Genomic DNA, 21,400 nt, shown 5'->3' on the forward strand with positions numbered 1-21,400 from the left:
AGGGGTGGTGATGATTCAGAGGTAGAAGTCTCACCTCCTGTGTGGGAGGCCCCGGTTTGAATCTGGCCAGTGCACCCCAGGCACAGCTGCCACCCATTTGTCAGTGGAGGTACTAGGATGCTGAACGGTGGAGCTTCCGGACTTAAAACTCCGCCAGTGACTACCTTATGGATCTCAATAGTCCGATCCACGCAAATCATGAGGATAGCACAGGGCTGGACAAAATGTTCATCTCCTTGTGCATGGGGCTTGTTATGAGTCAGCTGGGCTTAATTTTTACTTAATTCACAACAGCGGTGCTGACTTTCTTGCCCTAGCTGAGCTGACTAGAATCACTTGGGGGACAGAACTCATCTGGCCAGTTCAATCCTTGGAGACTCAGCTGTTGGGATAAGTCTGCATTTTTAACAAGCTCCCCAGGGGATCCGGAAACAAGCTCATCTAGAATTGGGAACCCAGATATTAGATGCTGTTTAGAGGCAAAAAGCCTTTTGTATTCGCTCTCGGCTTCAGAGTAATTCCTAAAAAATAAATGAAATGAATAAATAAAGACAGTTTTCAAAATGTTCATGGAATGACTTTTTTTTTTCTTTTTCTTTTACATTGTTCAACTAGTTATGACAACAACATTACAATGATTGATTCCTTTCATTCAGTTACATAAATAAAATTTTTATAAATATCTCTTTATAAACAATATAAATAGCTTTACAACATAAATACATTTATGCATGACATGAATTTACAAACAGCCATGGTTTACAGCTGGTTTTGTCAGTCTCTTAAAAACTGTCCCTTGTCATCAAGTCGGTGTAGGTGTGTGTGTCTTATGTATATAATATATATATATAATATATATAACTTTTTATTTTTCATGAAAAAAACAACAACAATCAAACAATAAAATCATGCCCCCTCCAGAATAATCATAAAACAGCTGGTGTTGTGTACTCCCAGTACCAGGGAAAGAAAAAAGAAAGAAAGAAAGAAATGTAAAAGCCACATTGTGTTGGAGGTGGTGTGTTTCCAGCTTCCGGCAGGCTGGTGACCAAAGATTATGTCATCACAACGGAGCAAGTTTCCAAGCCTGAAACACAGAGGAGACACGTGAAACTCAGTTCTAGTCCCGTCACTGAGAAAGACTAGCCTGCAGGGCAGTTCTAGAACCTTCTTCCCATTTCCTGCAGTGTTGTTATTGTTGTTGTTAAGTGCTGCTAAGTCGGTTCCAATTCATAGGGCTTCTGAGGATCAGCTGATGAATTTGAAGCCAAATCGACCTTGCGGTCAGTCCAGTGCTTATCCTACAGTGCCACACCAGGAGCCGGAAGTAATGTTCCTCCAGCTCTGCCTTACAACCACCTGACAGAGACCTTCCTGTAGGGTGATTCCAGGACACTCCCTCATCTTCTTTGTGCCCTTGGCACTTCCTGCCCCAAGCACAGTGGCACCAGCATGGCTGCCAACCCTGCCCCTCAGTCGAACTATAGGCCTTAACCCTGGCTCAGTGAGCTACAAGGGAAAGAGAATGGAGTGCTCCGCTACCCCCACCCCACCAGTCAATCGTCTGGGGCTAGTTTTGAGTCTTGGTGATGGGGGAGGGGAGTGGAGGAAGAGAGAAACACCTGAAGACACCTGAGATCAGGTCTCAACTCTGACATTTGCTTCCTGCGTAGCCTCGGATAGGTGTATCATTCCTCATCCATAAAATGGGATAATAGCCACCTCTCAGGACTGCCTTTGAGATTCAACGGGAGGCAGAATGTCTGGGTCATAGTCACCACTCAGTAAGCAGCCCTCCCGCCCCCAGCGGGCTATACTTCTGAAAGGGTCTGAGGCCTGGGTTCCTTTCAGAAGCAGGGGAAACGAACAGATGTGTTGAGTTTGATGGGATCCGACATTCTAAGAGTCACTTGAGAACAGTACCATTCCCCGTGCACTGAGTCAAGCTAAGCAGTGTTTAGTCCCTGTTAGTGAGACTGGGTGCCCCTAACAAGGACAGAACACCCAGAGGGATCCTAAAGAGCTTAGTGAACCCCAACTCACGTCTCTGGCTACCTTATCTAGTAAAATAGATGGCAGATGTCTAGGATGTTCCTGGGCCTGTGGGCAAGGTGTTCATTCAGGTACCAGCCACATTTGTGTCTGTCATTAGCATTTTATAACCAAGACCTATAACCATCAGCGACAGCTATTATGGCTGCTGCTTGGAGCCAAAGCCAACTTCTGGGTGGGGAGATTGGCCATAACCTCAGAGGAGCTTTCCAACCTGAGAACATCTTTGCTAAGCTGCTGTTCTTTATTAAGATAAACCCTGGGGATCTTCAGGCTCTGCACGCTCACCGAGGGGGTGGTCAGTGTGGACCACGGTGGAACTGGGAAAGGTAAGGGGAGTTCTAAAAGGAAGAGCTTCCAGGATCTCCTGCTCAAAAGGATCAAGAAGTTTTAGTAATCTGCATCCCACTACCTGGTGCCTCTCTCTGACCAGGTGGGCCCATCACCTGGTGGCAACCACATTCAAGAGCAAGGTTCCTAGGGAGTGGGGGTGAGCATTCCAGGCACTAGTCCAAAGATGAATGAGCTTTTATTTCGTTCCTAAAGTGTGAACTTGGGGCTTAAATCACAGGCTCAAGATTTGAGCAGTCTCCAAGTACCACCCCATGTTGCTCCCTGTACAGGGGTGAATCCAGGTCACAGAGGACAGGAACCCCTGTAGAATCAGGGAGAAGCACACAGCTGGGCTAGTGTGGCTGCAGAGAGGTGAGAGCACCATTCAGAATCTAGGGCAACTGGAGAGGAGCGCCTGAAAGCAGGTTTCTCTGGTCATTATTGGGGGTATTGTGGGGTGTCAATAGCCTTAGGCTACCTTCTAGCTCTCAAGTTGATCACAAGTCAGTATGGAAAGGTGAAGAAATTCGGAAACAACTATACCTCCCAGGAAAAGGTGTTCTGTGATGTAAAACGCAAAGCCAAACCAAACCTGTTACTGTCGAGATGGTGACCCCCATGTAACAGAGTAGAACAGCTCTATAGGCTTTTTTTTACGCTAGGTCCTGATGTGGTGCTATAGGATAAGCACTGGACTGATAACTACAAGGTTGGCAGTTCAAACCTACCAGCTGCTCCTCAGAACCCCTATATAGGATCGCTATGAATCAGAACCAACTTAATGACACTTAACGACAACAAACTTTACAGATGAAGGTCGCCAGGGCTTTCCTTCTGGTGCTGCTCGGTGGGTTCAAACCACCAATCTTAGGTTAGTTGTTGAGTGCAAACTGCTTGCACCACCTGGGTGGGGACGTTGGTTCTAAAAAAGGTCTAGGTAATTTGCTGGAGGGGTTCAAAGAGAAACGCACTTGTTTCCCTCTGGGGGGAGGCCAGTGTGCACAAAGCGTGAATGAGGCTTTATGGGTAAAGAGATCTTTTTCCCATGCCCTAGAATGGGACAGACAGGGGATGGTAGCAGGAAGGAAGGCTAGAAACCTGCAGGGATTTGATCCTGAAGCTCTTGAATGTTAAAATCAGAGGATGGGGGCATTATTCTGTGCTCAGTAATGGGTGGTAGGCATTTAGAAGAGGTAAAGCGATTGCCAGTACTTGGCCCCTGGCAAGGGCTGAGGTTTCCAGCCCTGGCAAAGAGTGAGGGGCTCATGCCAGAAACAGGGAGTCTGGAAGTGTGATTGGGGGCCAGGGTTGGGGTGGAGCTCATTGTGGGACATATTGAGTTGGAGGTTGGGGCACAAGTAAAGATTTATCTTATTTTTTTTTTCCTTTCCCGGCACTGAGATAGGGTCAGGAACACTTAGGTTTACTGTGGAAACACTGGGCTGCAGTAACATCAGGACCCTGGACAGAATAATCAGCCCACAGATTAGAGATGGGAGAAGCAGCAGAAAGTCCCTATTGGCAGAACTCCCTGGTGGATGCTAACTGAGGATTATTCTGTCTATTGTGAAGTGGCAGGTATTTCTCTTGCTGTAATCTTTCCAGAAGATAAAGTTGCCAGTTGGGGGATTGAGGAACAGCTGCCCAGATGATTATCTGCTACCCTGGGCACCGTCTGCACAAGGAATGGCAGATAAACTTACCCCTGGCTTTTTTCTCTGCTCCCACAAACTCATAATCCTCCTTCAATGTCCTAACTGGAAAATTGGACTGATGTTGATGGTTTGGGGTAGACAGGACCCTATCAAATCTCTCTGTCTCTCTCTATAAACAGCTAGGTGAACTCATCCAGGCGGAGCCATTACTGACCTTGACAAACTTCCCTGGTTATTTTATCCCTCATTTTCTTCATCTCTAAAATGGGCTGATAAATGGGGTAGGGGTAAAGCAGAGTACAAACAACATGGAACGCATACACTCAGTCCCGGTGACCTGGCTTCGCTCTAGAGGCCGGTCTGCAAGGGCTGCGAGAAGATCAAAGGGGAGCCGACCTGCAGGCGGGGATAAGGCCTGGGTCTCTCGGTGCCGCCGGGGAGCAGGGCAGCTAGGCTGGTGTACTCACCGCCGCCAGGGGTCGCCACATTAACATCCCAGGCCGCTCATGGAGCCGATCCGGTCCAGCTTGAGGCCGAAGCAGCCCTTGGACAAGCCCTTCTTGTTGCCTCCTTTGTATTTGCGCGCGTTGGGATGTTCGTGCAGAAGGCGAGCCCAGGCGGCCCGCGACTTGGTGTCCACACGCAGGTCCCGGAGCAGTCGCGACCGGTCACCCTTGAGGTTGGCGCCGCCGCCCCCGGGAGACTTGTCGCCCTTCTTCTGACCGCCACCTGCAGCCTGGGGCTCGGTCGCCTCCTCCCCCGGTGGGGTGCGTGGGACCTGTTGGAGGAAAAAAGGCGATAGGTGAAGGGACGCACGGCAGTTGCGTGGGGCCTTTTCGGGGCCCCTGACACTCCGGCCAGACTCACCAGTCAGCGGGGTTTGTCACTTGCGATGCCAGACAGGCATCCACCTGCCACGGTTGTTTCGCCTTTGAGGACCCCCTAACCTCTCCTTTTTCGCCCCTCTCCTGTTGGCCACGCTGTGCCTCTGTGGACATCTCCTGGGGCTGGCGAAGTCCATCCCTAGTCTGGGTTTCAGGGGCTCCCACCTCTCATCGCGCATTGCTTGGGGGGCAGAGGCGCCTTCTCTGTCCTCCCACTCCCACCCCATCACCACCACCTGCGCGCTACATCCTCCCGGGCCCCCTGGCCAGCGAAGGCTCAGCTGTCCTCGCAGCAACACTCACCTTCGGCTGTGCCCCGGGCTTGGCTTCAGAGGACCGGAGCGAGAGCAGCGTGAGCAGCAAGGCGCAGGCCAGCAGCTGAGTTAGGTGCATGATGCCCGCAGGGTGGAGGACACGCGAGGCCAGCGAGCGGGCGGGCGAGCGCGGAGCGGCGGGCTGGGCTGCGGGCGAACGTGGGTCCCAATGCTGTGCGGCGCCGGCTGGGTGCGCTCTGAGCTCGAGACTGCGCTCCCGCCTTTATAATCCAACCTGCCGCTGATGTCATCTGCCCGCCCACCCAGTCGCCCGAGCCAATGGCACTGTGCGCGCCGGAGCCGGGAGGGGGCTGCGGGGGCTCTCTCCGCTGCCGCTGCCCTCATCCCAGCCTCGAGGGACCCCAGGCTCTGCTGGCTCACTCAGGGCAGCGCTCGGGGCTGCAAAGGAGCGCTCTCGGAAACTCCTTTTGCAGCGGGCGCGCCCTGGTGTGCCCAGCCCCGTGCGCCCCAGCCCTGGGCCGGCACTCGCTCCCCATCACCCGCACTCCATCAGGAGACCAATTTCCGTCCTTGAAGGTACAAGTACAGGCTCGAAGGAATGAAGTCACTTTCGCAAAGTCACACAATCAGAAAGTTCGTGGAGCCCGAGATCCACGCAGACCTGCCTTGTTGCCAAACTAGTCCCTGGGCACCTGACGGGAGCAGTTGGAAACTTCACCGACTGGTGGAGCGCGCTCCGACTGCACCAACGCAGTTGGGTGGAGGCAGCAGAGGATCAGACTCAAGGTCCAGGCAGGAGGCGCGGGGATAGTCGGCTTTGCCGGGCCCACAGGGGGAGCGCCAGTCTTCGATATAGAGGGTTCAAACCTTGTGTGAATGTGTACGTGTGTCTGCGTGTATGTGTGGTTATGAGAGAGAGAGAGAAAGGGAGAGAGATTGGAGATAGTAAGAGAAGATTGCAAGGGCTGGCCCGGATACGGCGCCCTGGTACGTGTCCGGAGCAGTGCAGCGCGTGTCCTCGCTCCTAGCTCACACTCCAAGCTCACACTCAAGCCACCGCACAGCACGATCCCTGGCCTATTTGGCGGGTAGGTTTGGTCTGTGCGGGCAGAGGCGCAGCGAGAACCTGCAATAGGGGGTTGTCTGCTCTTGTTGCCCTGTGTACTCGAACAGACCAGGGAAAGAGAGAGTTTCACTGGGTCCCAAACCACACCTGGCCTCTGGGACCCGTGACTGGAGATCACCTTTGCATTCTTGCCCATAGTGAGGCCCAGTTGTGGCTGTCCGGACACGGTGGCCATGTCTCTTTATGGCTCACGACTCCCTCTCCTTGGACAAAGCTGCTCGGGTCCTGGAGATTCTTGAAATATAAACCCAAGAATTGGACGAGATGCGCTATTTTCAAAAAGGATTTAAGAAGTTTGTGGGAAATTTTCATTATCTTATAATTCCATATTTCCAAGAAAATTTAGAAGCCCCCTTGTATCTATGGCCTTCCTGCCTCTTTGGAGCAGGAAAGAATAAATGCAGATGTTGCCCTGGGGCCATGGTGGCAGTGCCCAGGTATGGACGGGGACCATCCCAGATGACTCTAGAACTGGGATGCAATTTTCAGGGAGAGGAAGCTGTGCGGAGGGAGGGTGAGAGTCTGGAGTCAAAGGGGCCTTGAGCACCAGGTACCCTACAAGCATCTCTGACTCCTGTCTTCTCTTGGTTCACTCCTTCTCACTCTTGTTCCCTGAAAGGGAAACTCTGGATCATTTGGGCCCTCAGTCCCTTTGTTCAACAAATAACACACACCTAGGCCCTGATTTTGGAAGAGCAGAATCCCAGATCTCCAGGAGGATCCAGACTCCAACAGAGTGTCCTGTATGGCTCCTGGGGCATTCACACCACTTCCAGGCAGCTTGCCCTGATTGCTTCTTCACCTTGACATCCACAGAGTGGCAGCACTGGTTCATAGAGGAGAAGGAGTGAGAAGGAAGAGGAGAGGGAGCTTGGGGTGTGCGGTAGAAGTTCCTTTTCCTTTTCTGCTTGGATAAAGGAATCTCACCCTTGAAAAGTCTTTAACCCCCCAAAACAAGCCCTCTGCCATTTGGGTGGATTCATTAATGCCTCTCTACTGATTTCTGAAGAATGGGAGCAGAAAGCCCCATCTTTCTCCTGTGGAACAGAAGCACCAACTTTGTGGTTAGCAGTCCAGTGCTTATACTGCAGCGGCACCAGGGTTCCTTTAGGAGACTCTCTGCTGTTGTTGTTACAGTGTGGTGGAGTCAGTTCTCACTCAAAGTTGACCCTATATAGGGTTTCCAAGAAGCAGCTGGTAGGTTTGAACTGCTGATGTTGTGGTTAGTATCCCACCCTCCACTGATAGGTGCAGTTTCCTCTGCTTATTCTACAGCACCACACCAGGAGACCCTTGCAAAGTCTCTAGACTTTATCCATGTGAGTTTCAAGAGTCTAGTCATTCACTGTAGACCCAGCCCTGGGCTGATTTCCAGGGAGCATTGACCACACACTCTCAAGCCCCTCATGAAGGACTGAACAGAAGTTTCTGGTGCCCCATTGGTCATTTCCTTCTGCTTGAATGTGTACTGGCTGTTGTATCTTCTGTGTTTCTTGGATGCCGTTGATGGGGAACTAGCAAATACCTAGGACTTCCCTCTCTGAGTTTTGAGGCTAAATGAAAACATCCGACCACCACCCAACTGTAGAGAGGACAGAATTGCACTTTGGGCTGTTTCCTCTGTTTGGGAGGGGACTCATCTGGTGAGCCCCCACTTCTGGCCACTGGGCTGCGGCTCCTTGGACCGTGCTGGGGAGCAGCTCTGTTTAGCTGGCCTGGGAGGGGGCTGGACTGTAAGGATTTGCAGGGAAGGAATCACCAGAATACAACTGAAATGAAAACTGGAGATTTTGTCTTTGGAGTCTGCCCTCTTGCCCAGCACCCTCCAATGGGATTTCAATTTCCTTGCCAGAGGGTCTCTTCCTCCTGGGCCTAGATTTGGGGAAGGGGTCTTTCCTTGTTGCTTTTCCTCATGGGATCATAAGAGGGGCCTTCTGCAAGAGTTGGGCCCACATCCACAGGAGCATCTTGGGTGCTCCGGAACTGGATCCAGAAGAAAGAATTTCCTTGAAACAGACATTCGCTTTTTGGGGGGAGAAAGATAATGACAACTGAGGGGCATACACAGCTCTCACTCCAGGACTGTCCTAGCCTGGAGTGGCAGGTGGACTTCCTGAACAACATAGGGCCAACAGGCACGGGAGAGAAAGGAAGAAACCCTACATGAAAAACAGCCACACTCCCCGTGGGGCACCTCGACTTAGAGGACACCACAAGATACCAAAGGAAAAGAGCCCAATGACAGGTCTCATCAAGAGCCACCAGGAGACACTGAGAAAATCGGGAAGGCACTCTTTGCGTGTTTGGTTGTAGAGACAACAGAGGCTCACACAACCCCTCAGATGGTGGTGTCTGAGGAGAGGGCTGGGGAGAGAGGCTAGTCTGCGGTGGGTCTGATCTGGAAGCAGGAGATGTGACAGGGAGGTGAGGAGTTGGCTTCTAGGGGTGGGAGCCTTGTGCTCTTAGAGGTGGGGACAGCCAGCAACTAGTTGGGGGAGAGGAGTCCATGGAATGGCGGAAAGGGAAAGAGGGTACTTGGGGTGTGTAGGTAGGGGTGGAGAAGGATCAGGACTTGGGGAAGGTCAGGGACAGATGTTAGTGTGCCAGGCCCTAAGTATCAGAGGGACGCATGACTGGGACCCCCCACCCCTCTCCCTCCTGGGCTCTGAAGGGCGGGGACATGGAAAAAGGACCTATTCTTGTGAGTCCCGCCTCCTTTTGGTAACTCTTCCAGGCCTCTGCCATCCAGGGGCCCTTCCTTGGCGCACTTGAGGTTCAGGCAGTTAGCAGAACCTGCTGGGAGACCTAATGAGGGCGTCTCCAGGGAGAAAGTGTGCCCAAGGGCTTCTAGGAGGCTTAGTCAAGGGACTCTCTGGCCGGATTGTCTAGCCCCCTCCTCTAGGAGATGGGAACAAGCTCCTTCAAAAGAGCGCCCCCTCCTGGCTCCGGGGAGGCACGGCGAGTTCTCACTGCTCATCTGTTTCCTCTGCAAGGATTTCTTCCCAGGGGCCCCTTCCAGCTGCACAACTTCTTCGAGAGGACACTAAACAGGCGGTGAGCAGGAAATTTGCAGCAGGACTCTGGCCAAGCCCCGTTCCTGCGCGGAGCCTTGCGTTTCACCACCTGTAATTGAGAAAAGGCGTCCTTGCCTCCTGGACGGGCCAGAGAGTTAGGAGGCCCGGGGAGAGGACAGAGGCAGAGGAAGCAGCTGGGGCAGGAGAGGGATGTTAGTATATGGAGGAGTCCGAGCCCCCAGACTCCCCCGGACCATCCGTGATGGAGGCCTCCCAGAGCTGGCACTCTGCCCCAGCACCCCTGTACCTTCCGAGGGGAGCCAGAGGCCAGACTAGCGTCATTCGTACTTCCCAGGCAAGGCTTCCAGGAAAGCTTAACCTCATCCTACCATGAGGTCTTGTCTGGCCCAGGACACCCCCACCTGACCAGCCAGCTGCCCTCTACCCCTTTCCCAGAGGCCCTGCCCAGCACCTGCTCCAGACGGTCTCCAACTCGGCTGATACACGCAAGCCCATGACGTCAGAGTTTGCCCCTCCTTCTCTCCCTCCCTCCCCCCTTTCAAGAAGAATAATGCACAGGAAAGACTCCCATCCCTGCACTGATAGGTGCAGTTTCCTGGGGGGTGGGGTGGGGTGGTTAACTGCTCCCGGTCTGGCTGTCAACAGGCCGATGAGGGAGGCAGAGGCTGTGACCCCAACATCAGCAGGGTGGTGAAGGAGAAGGACCTTCTCAGCAAAAGACAGTGCAGCACCCCGACCTCAGCACGGGGTGTACACCAGATGTCTGCAGAGGGTTCTGTCTGCTGCCAGGCTCTGTAAGCTGGGGACCTCTGGCACTGTGTGCATCTTGGCTGGGCTCTAGCAAAATGATGGTTATCTGGAACTTGTCCAAGCTGGGAGCATCTCTTTTACTACTCTGGGGGTCCCTTAGTGGCCCCATCTGCTTGATCTGGACCTTGTCTAGTCTTGGAGACCTAATCTTTGATTTGGTGGGGGCCACCACCCACCCATCTATCAGTTTGTTGTGCTGTGGTGGCTGGCTGTGGCTGGGATGCTGGAAGCTATGCTGCTACTGGTATTTCAAAAACCAGCAAGGTGGCCCATGGTGGATGGGTTTTAGAAGCTCTCCCAGACTAAGATAGAGGAGGAAGCAAGGCCTAAGGAATTGAGTTCTGAAAATTGCCCAATGAAATCCCTGTGAATCCCAGCAGAAAATTGTTCAATAGTGTCCTCCCTCACCCTCACCCCCACCCCCAGCTTGGAAGACGCTACATAGTAGAGACAACAATGGACTCAAACAGGCCAACTGCTGTGGGTACTTCCCAGGCCAGGACAGAGCTCGGTTGTGTTGAGCCATGTGCTATGATTTGGAGTTGATTGGACAGCAATTAACAATATCACAACACAATCTTGAAAGGAAGGGCACCCCAGGTATTTCACAGAAGCTCCTTAATTCAGCGACTTCACAAAAGGTCTCAGAACTGTTAGCTCTGGAACCATCAGTCAGCTCAAGGGGGCCACGACTCTGGGTTGCTCAAGCCAGAACCTTCTCTGCAGATTTCTGACCATGAGTATGTGATCACCAAATGCTCTCTGGTGAGCAGTCACATTCTAAATGAGAATGACCAAAACACATAGCAAGAGAGAAACATGGCCAACCAGGATGTTCGAGAGGGCTGCAGGGAACAGACTTTCTGCATCTGGTCTCCCCAGGGACTGGAAAGTGCTTTTAAGCCCCAAACTCATTAAAACCATTTAAAAAACTATTATGCTTTGGTGACTTGCCTCTGGGTATAATGTGCAACATCACAAAACAGAACTTTCTCCCAAGATTGTCCAAGATGATCTCCTGTGTCCCAGCATGGGCTGGCTGGTCAAGGAAAAGAAGGGTTGTCCCAGGCCCCCAAAGTGACACTTTTGTTTGTTTGTCTCCTGAGTGAAATAATTTAAGAGAGGAGGACTCAGCTTAGAGTTCCATTGGGCTTAGAACTTCCTACCAAGCAGCTAACTAGGGATCTTGGTCTTCATGGTGGTGGTCTCTGTGACATGGAAACATGTCAGTGGATTTTTCTGTCTGGCATCTCAACCCACTAGAGAAGCTGAAATATCATGTGCTTGATTTCCCAGCTACCCTTGCAGCCAATGGCACGTAACCTGGACTCACTCTGTCATATGCAGAAGAGCCAGAGAAGCCAGGCATATGGGATGTCCTTGGTCACTCTGTAAGGATGGCAGTGACAATAACATCCATTGTCTTGGGTCAGGGTTGTCATGGGCACAAGTGTCATAAATGTCGATGGCAAAGATAGCACTGAGATCCTCACCATACCCATTTTGTGATTCGATATTGGTGATTCTCCGGGTTGTTTTCAAACTTCCCAACTCTCAGTATCCTTTAAACAAACTCCTTTTCTGCCTCAGTCATTCAGACTCAGTTTCTGTTGCTGGCCTTGGATGACCCCGGGGTAACCCATGCTTGCTCTCTCCAACAGTTGACTCTTGAAACAACCAGTGTGCCCAGACTCCTACTGCCCCCACAGATGAGGACATGAGGGCAAAGACATCTGAGCATCCTCACCTCTCCCCACAATTTCAGTGAGGGATGCAAGGGAAAAGGGGATGATGGGTAAAAACAGAGATTCCAAGAGGTTCCTCCTATGGGCATATCAAGGTGAATCCTCAGGACCATGATTAATGGTAGAATCCAGGTAGACTCTGCTGGCATTACCATCTTTAAAAGATCATGCTTTAAATGATCTTATGGAAGTGATTAAAAATATGAACCTAGCTCACTCAACTCAGATAACGCCTGACCTGAGCTCACAGCCTGGTCTCACTGTTCCTTCGTCCCATTCTTTTCTGTGTAATTTCTGGGAGGTCTGGGAAGGATGAGGCCAAATGGGTCTGATTCCTGGCCAAAGCATCCCTCACAAAGCCACCACCCATCTGTCAGTGTGTGCTGCTATGATGCTGGGCATAGGAAGTTAACTTAGGTAAAATGAATATGCATGCTCCTACATATTACTTAATTAAGGAAATATTTCTAACTTCAGCACCTTCTTCCCCCATTACTTTCAGATGTATTTCTCTACCAGAACGGGTGGCTCTGAGCTAACAGAAACTTAGTGTGGTGAGTAGTGTAATAGGAGAACACCCAGAGCCTGGGAGGTTGTTGAGCAGGGAGTGAGGTGGCATCACTGGGAGTCACAGGCTAGACTAGAGATGTGACGTCTCGGGCTTGAGGGGCCCAGAAAATTTGGTCCTGCTCTTTCCTCCTTTTGAGGGAATCTGGGCTCAAAGGAATGAAGTGTCCTACCCATGCTCAAAGACGATGGAAGAATCGGTGTCTTGGAGTTATGGTGTTGGTAAAGAATGTTGACTATATCGATTCTGAGAATTCTCCTGGGTTATTTTCAAGTCTTTTCAACTTCTCAATCACTTTGAAGATGAAGGTGTGCCTGACCCAAGCCACGGTTTTTTCTTGTTCTTTCTCTGTCTTGTTTTTCATTTTATTACTTACTTCTTATTGTTAAGTGCCGTCGAGTCAGTTCCAACCCGTAGCAACCCTGTATAGGGTTTCCAAGAAGTGGCTGGTGGGCTTGAACTGCTGACCTTGTGGTTCAAACTGACTTTGCAGTCCCGCTTAACCCACAGCACCACACCAGGACTCCAGTGAAAGCCGTTATCATTATTTACAGAAAGCAAATAGTAAACAATAAAAACAGATTACCAAAGGGGAAATACTTACCCTTCCCAGATTACCATGTCCAAACCATGGTATTTTCAATCACCTCATATGCATGTGAAAGATGGACTTCGGGCATGCTACCTTTTCTTTGTCCCCTGGGTCCCCATCTGCTGTGGAGTGGACTGCAGGGCCACAGGTCAGACGGTGTGGTTGACCCTCTAGGAGGTGAGGTTCATGGAGAAAGGTATGTGACCCTTGGGACAGCTTTTTTTGTTTTAATTTTTCTTTTTTTACAATCCCCTCCATGCTTCATGAAATAACCAAAGGATACATCCCACAGGCTTGCCCCCACTGGCTGTCAGCAAACAGCTCCTCTTGCTCCCTGAGTCCCGTGTCCCTAGCCACTCCATCTGTCCATGCCATCATCTCTCTCCACACCTGGCCTCACTGCCTCTCTGGGTAGGGTCACACTTTCCGCTCTTCTCACTTAATGGTCCCAGGGACCTCCGCTCCTGGGATGCAAAATCAATCAATCTCCTCCGTTTGCCGAGAAAAAAAAAAAAAAAAAAGCTGTCTCTACATTTCCGACCCTCACAGTTAGTCTTGGCGGCAGGTATTCACTGTTGTACCACAAGAGTCTTATCCCCATTTCCTTTCCTCAGCCTGGTCCCAACAGTTTGGAAATCATTCAGTGGAAGTTCTGCCTATACCTGCCCTGGCTGGAACTAGGCTCCCTCTTGAAAGCTTGCAAGCCAGTCACTTCTTGCCTTTATAGTTGGGACAGCTTTTGAGACCAGTAGAACCTTCAGGACAGACTGTGTCCTGGCACAAGGTCAGGACCTTAAATGATGCGAGATGGCTCAGGAACTCTTCTCACAAGTCTCTGCTGAGCTCAAGTTCCCCACTCTCCCTGTGCGCAACATATTCCTTCACACAGCCTGTCATCATTCAACTGACAGCCCCCAGGTCCAGTTCTGCATCCCACAGACCCCTGGGCAGGTTGCTGATACAGACATCCACCACTGGGGCTTCACTCTCAGCCTTTGTCAGCTCCTGGGAATCCTGGTGTGGTGCTGTAGGATAAGCACTGGACTTCTAACCAAGAGGTCGGTGTTTCAAACCCATCAGCTGCTCCTTGGAAACCCTATACAGGGTCACTATGAGTCAGAGCTGACTCAATGGCACTTAACAACAACCCCAATAGTGGAGTCCTGGTGTGGTGCTGTAGGATAAGCACTGAACTGCTAACTGCAAGTTTCATGATTCAAACCCATCAGTCATTCCTTGGAAGCACTAGACAGGGTTACTATGAGTCAGAACAAGCTCAATGGCACTTAACAACAACAATACCCGCAATAGTGAGGTGCCCTGGTGGTGCAGTGGTTAAGCGTTTGTCTGCAAACAGCGAGGTTGAGGTTTGAGACCACCAGCAGCTCCAAGGGAGAAAGATGTGGAGCTCTGCTTCCTCCATAAAGATTATGACCTTGGAAACTCTGGGGCAAGTCTACACAGTCCTATAAGAGATGACTCAGAATTGCCTCATCCAATATGGGCTGTTTTGCTTTCTTTTTCCTCACTCCAATATCTTGCCAAGGGTAGTGGTGGCTCTGCGGTAGAATTATCACCTTTCATACAACAGAGGAGGAGATCTGGTAGTGTAGTGGTTACGAATCGGGCTGCAAACCACAAGGTCAGCAGCTCAAAACTACCAGCTGTTTCGCGAGAGAAAGATGAGGCTTTCTGCTCCTGTAAAGATTTTGTTGTTGTTGTTGTCAGGTGCCATCGAGTCGGAACCGACTCATAGCGACCCCATGCACAGCAGAACGAAACAATGTCCGATCCTGGGCCAACCTCACTACCGCTGCCACACTTGAGTCCATCAATGATGCCACCTGGCCAATCCATCTCGTTAGGGGTCTTCATCTTTTTCTCTGACCCTCCACCTTACCCAGCATGACATCCTTCTCCAGCAACTGTTTCCTCCGGACAATATGTCCAAAGTAGGAGAGACGAAGCTTAGCCATCCTGGCCTCTAAGGAGCACTCTGGCTGCACTTCTTCCAAAACAGATCTATTGGTTCTTTTGGCAGTCCATGGCATTTTCAGTATTCTCCTCCAACACCACAACTCAAAGGCATCAATTCTTCTACGATCCTCCTTATTCACTGTCTAGCTTTCGCATCCATATGAGGTTATTGAAAACACCATGGCACCTTAGTCCTCAAGCTGACATCTCTGCTCTTCAATAATTTAAAAAGTTCCTGTGCAGCAGATTTGCCCAATGCAATACATCGTCTGATCTCTTGACTGCTGCTTCCGCGAGTGTTGATAGTTGATCCAAGAATAATGAAGTCCTTGACAACTTCAATCTTTTCTCCATTGATAAGAATGTTGTTTATTGGTCCAGATTTACAGCCTCGGAAACCTCGGTTGTAAATTGTAAATTGTAAAGATTTACAGCCTCGGAAACCCTATATAGGATCACTATGAGTAGGAACCAATTCCATGGCACATAACAACAACATACAACAGACCTGCATTCGATTCCCGGCCTCTGCGCCTCCTGCACAGCACCACTTGTCTGTCATTGGAGGCTTGCATGTTGCTAGGATGCACAACAGAACGCAGTGGAGTTCCCAGACTAACAAGAACTGGAAATATGCTTCAGAAAGTCAGCCAGTGAAAATCCCTATAGACCACAACTGATGTGTGTGGGGTCACCAGGAGCTGGTGACCAGTAAGCCAGCTCCCTGCATACTGCCTATCACCCAGAAAGCATTCAGTCAGGGCACAGTGATTGTCCTAGGCCTCCAAGGGACAGCAGTGACATAGTGTCCTAGGCCTCTCCTCCCCAGGGACTGGCAAAGTTGGCCAAGTCCAGTTGCCTATTGTGGTCCCACAGGCTGCTCAGCCCCACACAGAGCTCCACAGGCTGCTCAAGGCCTAGCTGGGAGCTGGCTAGACTCCAGGGAATCATGGGAGCTGACTGGGGAGTGAGCGGCCCTCTTCCCCGTGTGAACATCTGCCCAGAGGAACAGCTGTCTCCACCCTGTGCTGACCACCTCCCGTGGGAATGTAGTGTGCAGCCTGGAGTTCTGGGGCCTTTGTTGTATCTGTCAGCAGCCGTGACTCTGGAACCCACTGTCCCCTCATCCTATCCTTTGCTGTTTAGTTTCTGGGAGGTCTGAGAAGGACGAGACAGACAGGTTGGGAGAGCTCCGGCCATAGCGTTGGGAAGTTGGAGGGACTCTCTGGTGTCAGGACACCTCTTGGTGACCAGCATGAGTTATGGGGTCTGCAGTCAGAACTGGCTGGCGGGGAAGTGGGTGTTGAGGATCGACAGGGGTTTGGAAATGCAAAGTAAGGGGCAAAATGCACAGGAGCCAAGCAGGGCAGCGAGGGTGTTGTCTCTTCAGTTATATTAGAACAGGACCCTTCCCTGGCCTCTGACACATGAGATAGAACTGACAAGCCATTTTCCACTCCCCTGGAGAAGCCCCCCACCAAATCAGCCAGCTTGGAGGCCCTGAGATTCCAGAGAAAAGAGGTCAGCACTGGGCTGGGTAGAACCTCCATGTCATGGGCTTTGGGTCTGAGGAGCTTTCAGCAGCCCCGATGCCTCCTCTAACGGATTCCTCCTGGGAGGTGGTCCTGAGTTCAGGGTGGCTGTAGTGTCTGAGGCAGGAGAGAGAGACGAGACAAGACAGTGGCTCAAATATTGGCAGGGCCTTGAGTCGATTAAGAGTCTTCCTGGCCACAGTGGGATGGGGTCAGCATTGGGGTGGATGGAAGCTCAACTTGCACATGGAATCAGAGAGTGGGGGTCAGGAGAGCCGTCTGTGTTCTAGGGATGGGCACTGGGAAAGGCATTGTCCTGGCAGTTAGCAGACCCCCCCCAAAGACTGGCCTGGCCTCCATGAGCTCATGGGCACAGGCAGAGCTGGGTGGTGACGGGAAAGGAATGGCAAATGTTGGCTGGAGCCTTGGGGGTGTGAGCTTTCACATAAGCTCATGAGATAACACGTTCCCGGGGCCACCATGCCAGGCCAGCAGCCGGGCAGCTGTGTGGAGTGGGCGGAGACTGTCCTGTGGGCCCTGCCGGACTCTGCCCTGCACACACCTTCTCTTACCCATCTGGAAATCTCAGGCTGGGCCCCAGAAACCTAACACTGAGATGACCTGGACATTGTTGAATACCTTTGATAGGAATAATGAATGTTCATTCATTTAAATCAATTCTTTTTATAAATATAGAATGATATATTTGTTGTTAGACAATTACCATTGTTAAACAAGATAAAGAGAAATGTCAGGGAAAAAAAACACAACTATCCCAGCAAAGTATATACATGTTGTTGTTATTAAGTGCCATAGAGTCAGTTCTGACCCACAGCAACCCTGTATAGGGTTTCCGAGGAGTGGCTGGCAAGTTTGAACCGTTGACCTTGGGGTTCAAACCAACCTTGCAGTCCAGTGTATTCACCCACAACACCACACCAGGACTCCAGTAATATAATACTGTCGTAATTAGTTGCCATTGAGTTAAGTTCAAGTGCAATGGAGCAAAACGCTTCCTGGTTCTGCACCATCCCACGCTTGGTTCTGGATCAGACCATTGGGATGATCCGGATTTCATTGGCTGGTTTTCAGAGTAGATCAACAAACCTTTCTTCTTAGTCTGTCATAATCTGGAAACTCCACAGAACCATGTTGTTGTTGTTAGGTGCCATTGAGTCAGTGCCAACTCATACCAACCTTATGCACAGCGGAACGAAACACTGCCCGATCATAGGCCAACCTCACTACTGTTGCCACACTTGATTCCATCAATGCTGCCACTTAGCAAATCCATCTTTCTCTTTTTCTCTGACCTTCCACCTTACCAAACATGATATCCTTCTCCAGCGACTGTTCCCTCCTGACAGTATGTCCAAAGTATGAGAGACGAAGTTTGATCATCTTGGCCTCTAAGGAGTACTCTGGCTGCACTTCTTTCAAAATGGATCTATTGGTTCTTTTGGCAGTCAATGCACTTTTAATATTCTCCTCCAACACCACAACTCGAAGGCATCAATTCTTCTACGGTCTTCCTTATTCACTGTCCAGCTTTCACATACATATGCATGAGGTTATTGAAAATAGAACCATAGCTACGCACAAACTTCCATTGACAGACAGGTGTTGGCTGTACATGAGATTAAACTGGCCAAGACTTGAAACCTGGTTCCCTTCATGTTGTTGTAGATGTTAGGTGCCATGGAGTTGGTGTGGATTCAGAAGGCTCAACAAACGAAGCACTACCCCCTCAAGGCTACGCTCGAGTCCATTGTTGCAGACACTGTGTCACTCCATCTCATTGAGGATTTTCCTTTTTCTCACTGACTCGCTACCAAGCAAGAGGTTGTAGTCTTTACTCTTCAGCATTGTCAAATTTATTCTTTCACAGTTCAGGAGGTTAGAAGTTGGAATTCTGAGTGCCAGCTTTAGGAAAAGGTCCTTGCCTTCTTTCAGCATCTGTAGACCCAACATGCCTTGTAGATCTCCATGCATTTTGGCAGCAATCTTTTCTTGGCTCTAGGAGGTTCACAGTACAGGGACCCTGGGTCCAAAAGATGCAGTCCACTCCTCTCTTTCTTGATGGTTATTTGCTCATTCCTCTCTCTTTTTAGCTCTCATAAAATAAAAGCTATGGAAGACTACAGCCCTGAGAAACTCCCTTACATAAGAGCAGGGCTGGAATGGGATTAAGGGTGTTGCAGCCCATCCTTAATCATCTTATTGGTTTATCACATCACATCACATCCTGGGGAATCATCACAGAACTGCCCTATTATATAACTGCCCAACCACTGAGACCCATGACCCAGCCAGGTTGACACATATTTGGGGGACATGATGAAATCTATGACCATCAGTAAGTGCTTCAAGTCCTTTTTACTTTTAGCAAGTAGGTTTGTGTCATACTGTAAGGTGTTAGTCTTTCTCCAATCCTGATGCTGTATTCTTCACATAGTCCAACTTTCCTGATTATTTGCTCACCATACAAATTGAATAAGTATGGTGAAAGGATACAACCCTGATCCATTCCTGGCCTAATTTGAAACCAGGCAGTATCCCTTTGTTCTGTTCAAATGACTGTCTCTTGGTGTTTGTGAAGGTTCCCCATAAGCATAATGAAATATTCTGGAATGCTTATTCTTCCCAGTGTTATTCGTAATTTATTATGATCCACAGCTGAATGCCTTTGCATAGTCAAAAAAAACACACGTAACTATCGTCTCCATGTTATCTGCGTTCAACCATCAACATCATCCAACATCAGCAATGAGATCTCTCATTTCGAGTTCTCTTCTGAATCTGGCTTGACTTACTGGCTGTTCCCTGCTGAAACTATTTTTGAATGATCTTCAGCAAAATTTTAGTTGTGGGTGTTATTAATGTTATTGCTCATAATTTCTACAATCTGTTGTATTACCTTTCTCTGGAAGGACACAAGTATGGATCTCTTCCAGTTGGTTGGTCAGGTAGCAGTCTGCCAAATTTCTTGGCTTCGACAAATCAGTGCCTCCAGTGTTGTATCCATTTGTTGAAACATGTTAATTTTGGTATTCAGTAAATTCCTGGAGCTTTTTTTTTTTTTTTCCTTTTCTCCCTTGCAACTTAGATTTCTTTCTTCAGTACTATCGGTTTTTGATCATAGGCTACCTCCTGGCTGAATTTCTACCAATATTTTTTGGTACAGTGATTCTGTGTATTCTTTCAATTTTCTTTTGATGTTTCCATAAGCCTCAAACTGATGGCACTTGGTTCTAGCATTGCGGGTCAGCAAACCTAGCTCCCACCAATTAAGTGCCTAGAGGCACACCACTCTACAAGCAAATTCTTGCCCCAAGTCATTCACCTTGACTTGTTCCATGGCCCGGGAAGCCCACCACTCTTACTTATGTTCTGGTTCTTGGTTCTGCCATTAATGCTCATCTGCTATTCCCTCCCAACCCCCAATGTCATAGCTGTCCTGGGTTGAGGAGGTTCTGAACATGAAAGGTAAAAACATTCATTGCCATCTCCGCCCAGGAGACAAGCTAAAATGTTAATCAGGTTACTGAGTGGGACCAATCCTTTGGTTTCCCTTCTGTCTTCAAAAAGGTCTGCAACCTAACCCTTCCCCAATTCTGACCCCATATAAGTCTGCACTGCCCTGTACCTGGGGCTCAGAATCTGGAGAAGCTAGCCCTCTGAGCCAGCTGGCTTATTGAAATCTGAAACTCTACTTCACCTCTCTGAGTGGCCTCGGTTTCTTCCACAATGGATCAAGAGCTGCTGAGTGAGACACCCTTGGGCCCAGGGCTGCTGTGATCCTCTCGAATCTAAAACTGCTGTAACTTCAACACACAGGGATCCTGGGGTACAAAGGACACGCTCCACTCCTGAGTCAACTTCTTTGACTGTAGCGAGATCCCCCCTCCTCCATCTGAGATGGCTCATTTTAAACTCACATTCAAGTTTCACATTTTTACAATTGTAATGACCTCTGTTAACATCCATCGAGGACTCATGCCATCCTATCTGTTTCTTCTCCCACCTTCTCTTAGCCAGATCCATCAGGAACAGAGTCATCTGGTGGGAGTTACAATGACTAAGACTAGAAGAGACATATTAAATAACTCACTACATCATGTAAGGGAAGCACAGTGGCTCTGTAGAATAAGTACTAGACTTTGAACCCCCAGGTCAGTAGTTTGAACCCACCAGCCTCTCCAAAGAAGAAAGATGACGCTTTTTGCTCCCACAAAGATTTACAGCCTCAGTAACCCTATACAGGGTCACTATGAGTTGGAACCAACTCAACAACACTTAACAACAACACCACATAAACTGTTGTTGTTGAGTTGGTTCCCAATTCACAGTGACTCTGTATAGGATTTTTGAGGAGTGTTTGGTGGGTTTGAACTGCCAACCTTGCAGTTAGCAGTCCAGTGCTTATCCTACAGCACTATACCAGGACATAAACCAGATAATTGTCTAATTTAGAATGACCAATATTTGTCCATTTCAGCTAATACATAATATATCTATCCTTATTTTGTAATTTACAATTTCCTAGATTCAATCTGTGTTCTGATGATTATAAGGGTTACAGCTGTTTCTTCTCATTTTGAGTCATGCCCCACATCAGCTAATGAAGGTCCTAAAAGCTGTACTCCTTCCACACCATTAAGGTTGACCTAACTTTGAGGAGGCAGCTCTTCCCTAGATGTATTTTGAATGCCTTCCAACCTGAGGGCCTCATCTTCCAACATTTTAGCAATACTATTCCACTGATACTTGTAAGATTTTCATTTTCCAATTTTTCTCAGAAATAGATCTCCAGGTC

At 49.5% G+C, this 21,400-nt stretch overlaps 1 protein-coding gene across 2 annotated transcripts; it reads right to left on the reverse strand.

Moving 5' to 3' along the window:
- Positions 1-853: 853 nt before the first annotated feature.
- On the reverse strand, positions 854-5,375 carry NPPC (natriuretic peptide C). Of its 2 annotated transcripts, XM_006866745.1 has the most exons (3): positions 5,228-5,375; positions 4,508-4,818; positions 854-1,087 (listed from the first exon to the last, which is right to left on the reverse strand). In XM_006866745.1, the coding sequence occupies exons 1-2, from the start codon at positions 5,315-5,317 to the stop codon at positions 4,528-4,530; spliced, it is 381 nt and encodes a 126-aa protein (XP_006866807.1). In that variant the 5' UTR covers positions 5,318-5,375; the 3' UTR covers positions 854-1,087; positions 4,508-4,527. The 2 variants fall into 2 exon arrangements, with proteins under 2 accessions (XP_006866807.1, XP_006866806.1); XM_006866744.1 differs by lacking the exon at positions 854-1,087 and having other exon boundaries at positions 4,500-4,818.
- Positions 5,376-21,400: the final 16,025 nt, after the last annotated feature.

This window comes from Chrysochloris asiatica, unplaced genomic scaffold (genome assembly GCF_000296735.1).
Source record: "Chrysochloris asiatica unplaced genomic scaffold, ChrAsi1.0 scaffold00096, whole genome shotgun sequence".
Lineage (NCBI taxonomy): Eukaryota > Metazoa > Chordata > Mammalia > Afrosoricida > Chrysochloridae > Chrysochloris > Chrysochloris asiatica.

What these genes read in the sequence shown, in the direction of transcription:
- NPPC (XM_006866745.1), bottom strand. Translation starts at nt 5,317, where the DNA reads ATGCACCTAACTCAGCTGCTGGCCTGCGCCTTGCTGCTCACGCTGCTC. An exon ending in AGCCCGGGGCACAGCCGAAG is followed by an intron (nt 4,819 to 5,227) that starts GTGAGTGTTGCT and finishes TTCCTCCAACAG; the next exon opens with GTCCCACGCACCCCACCGGG.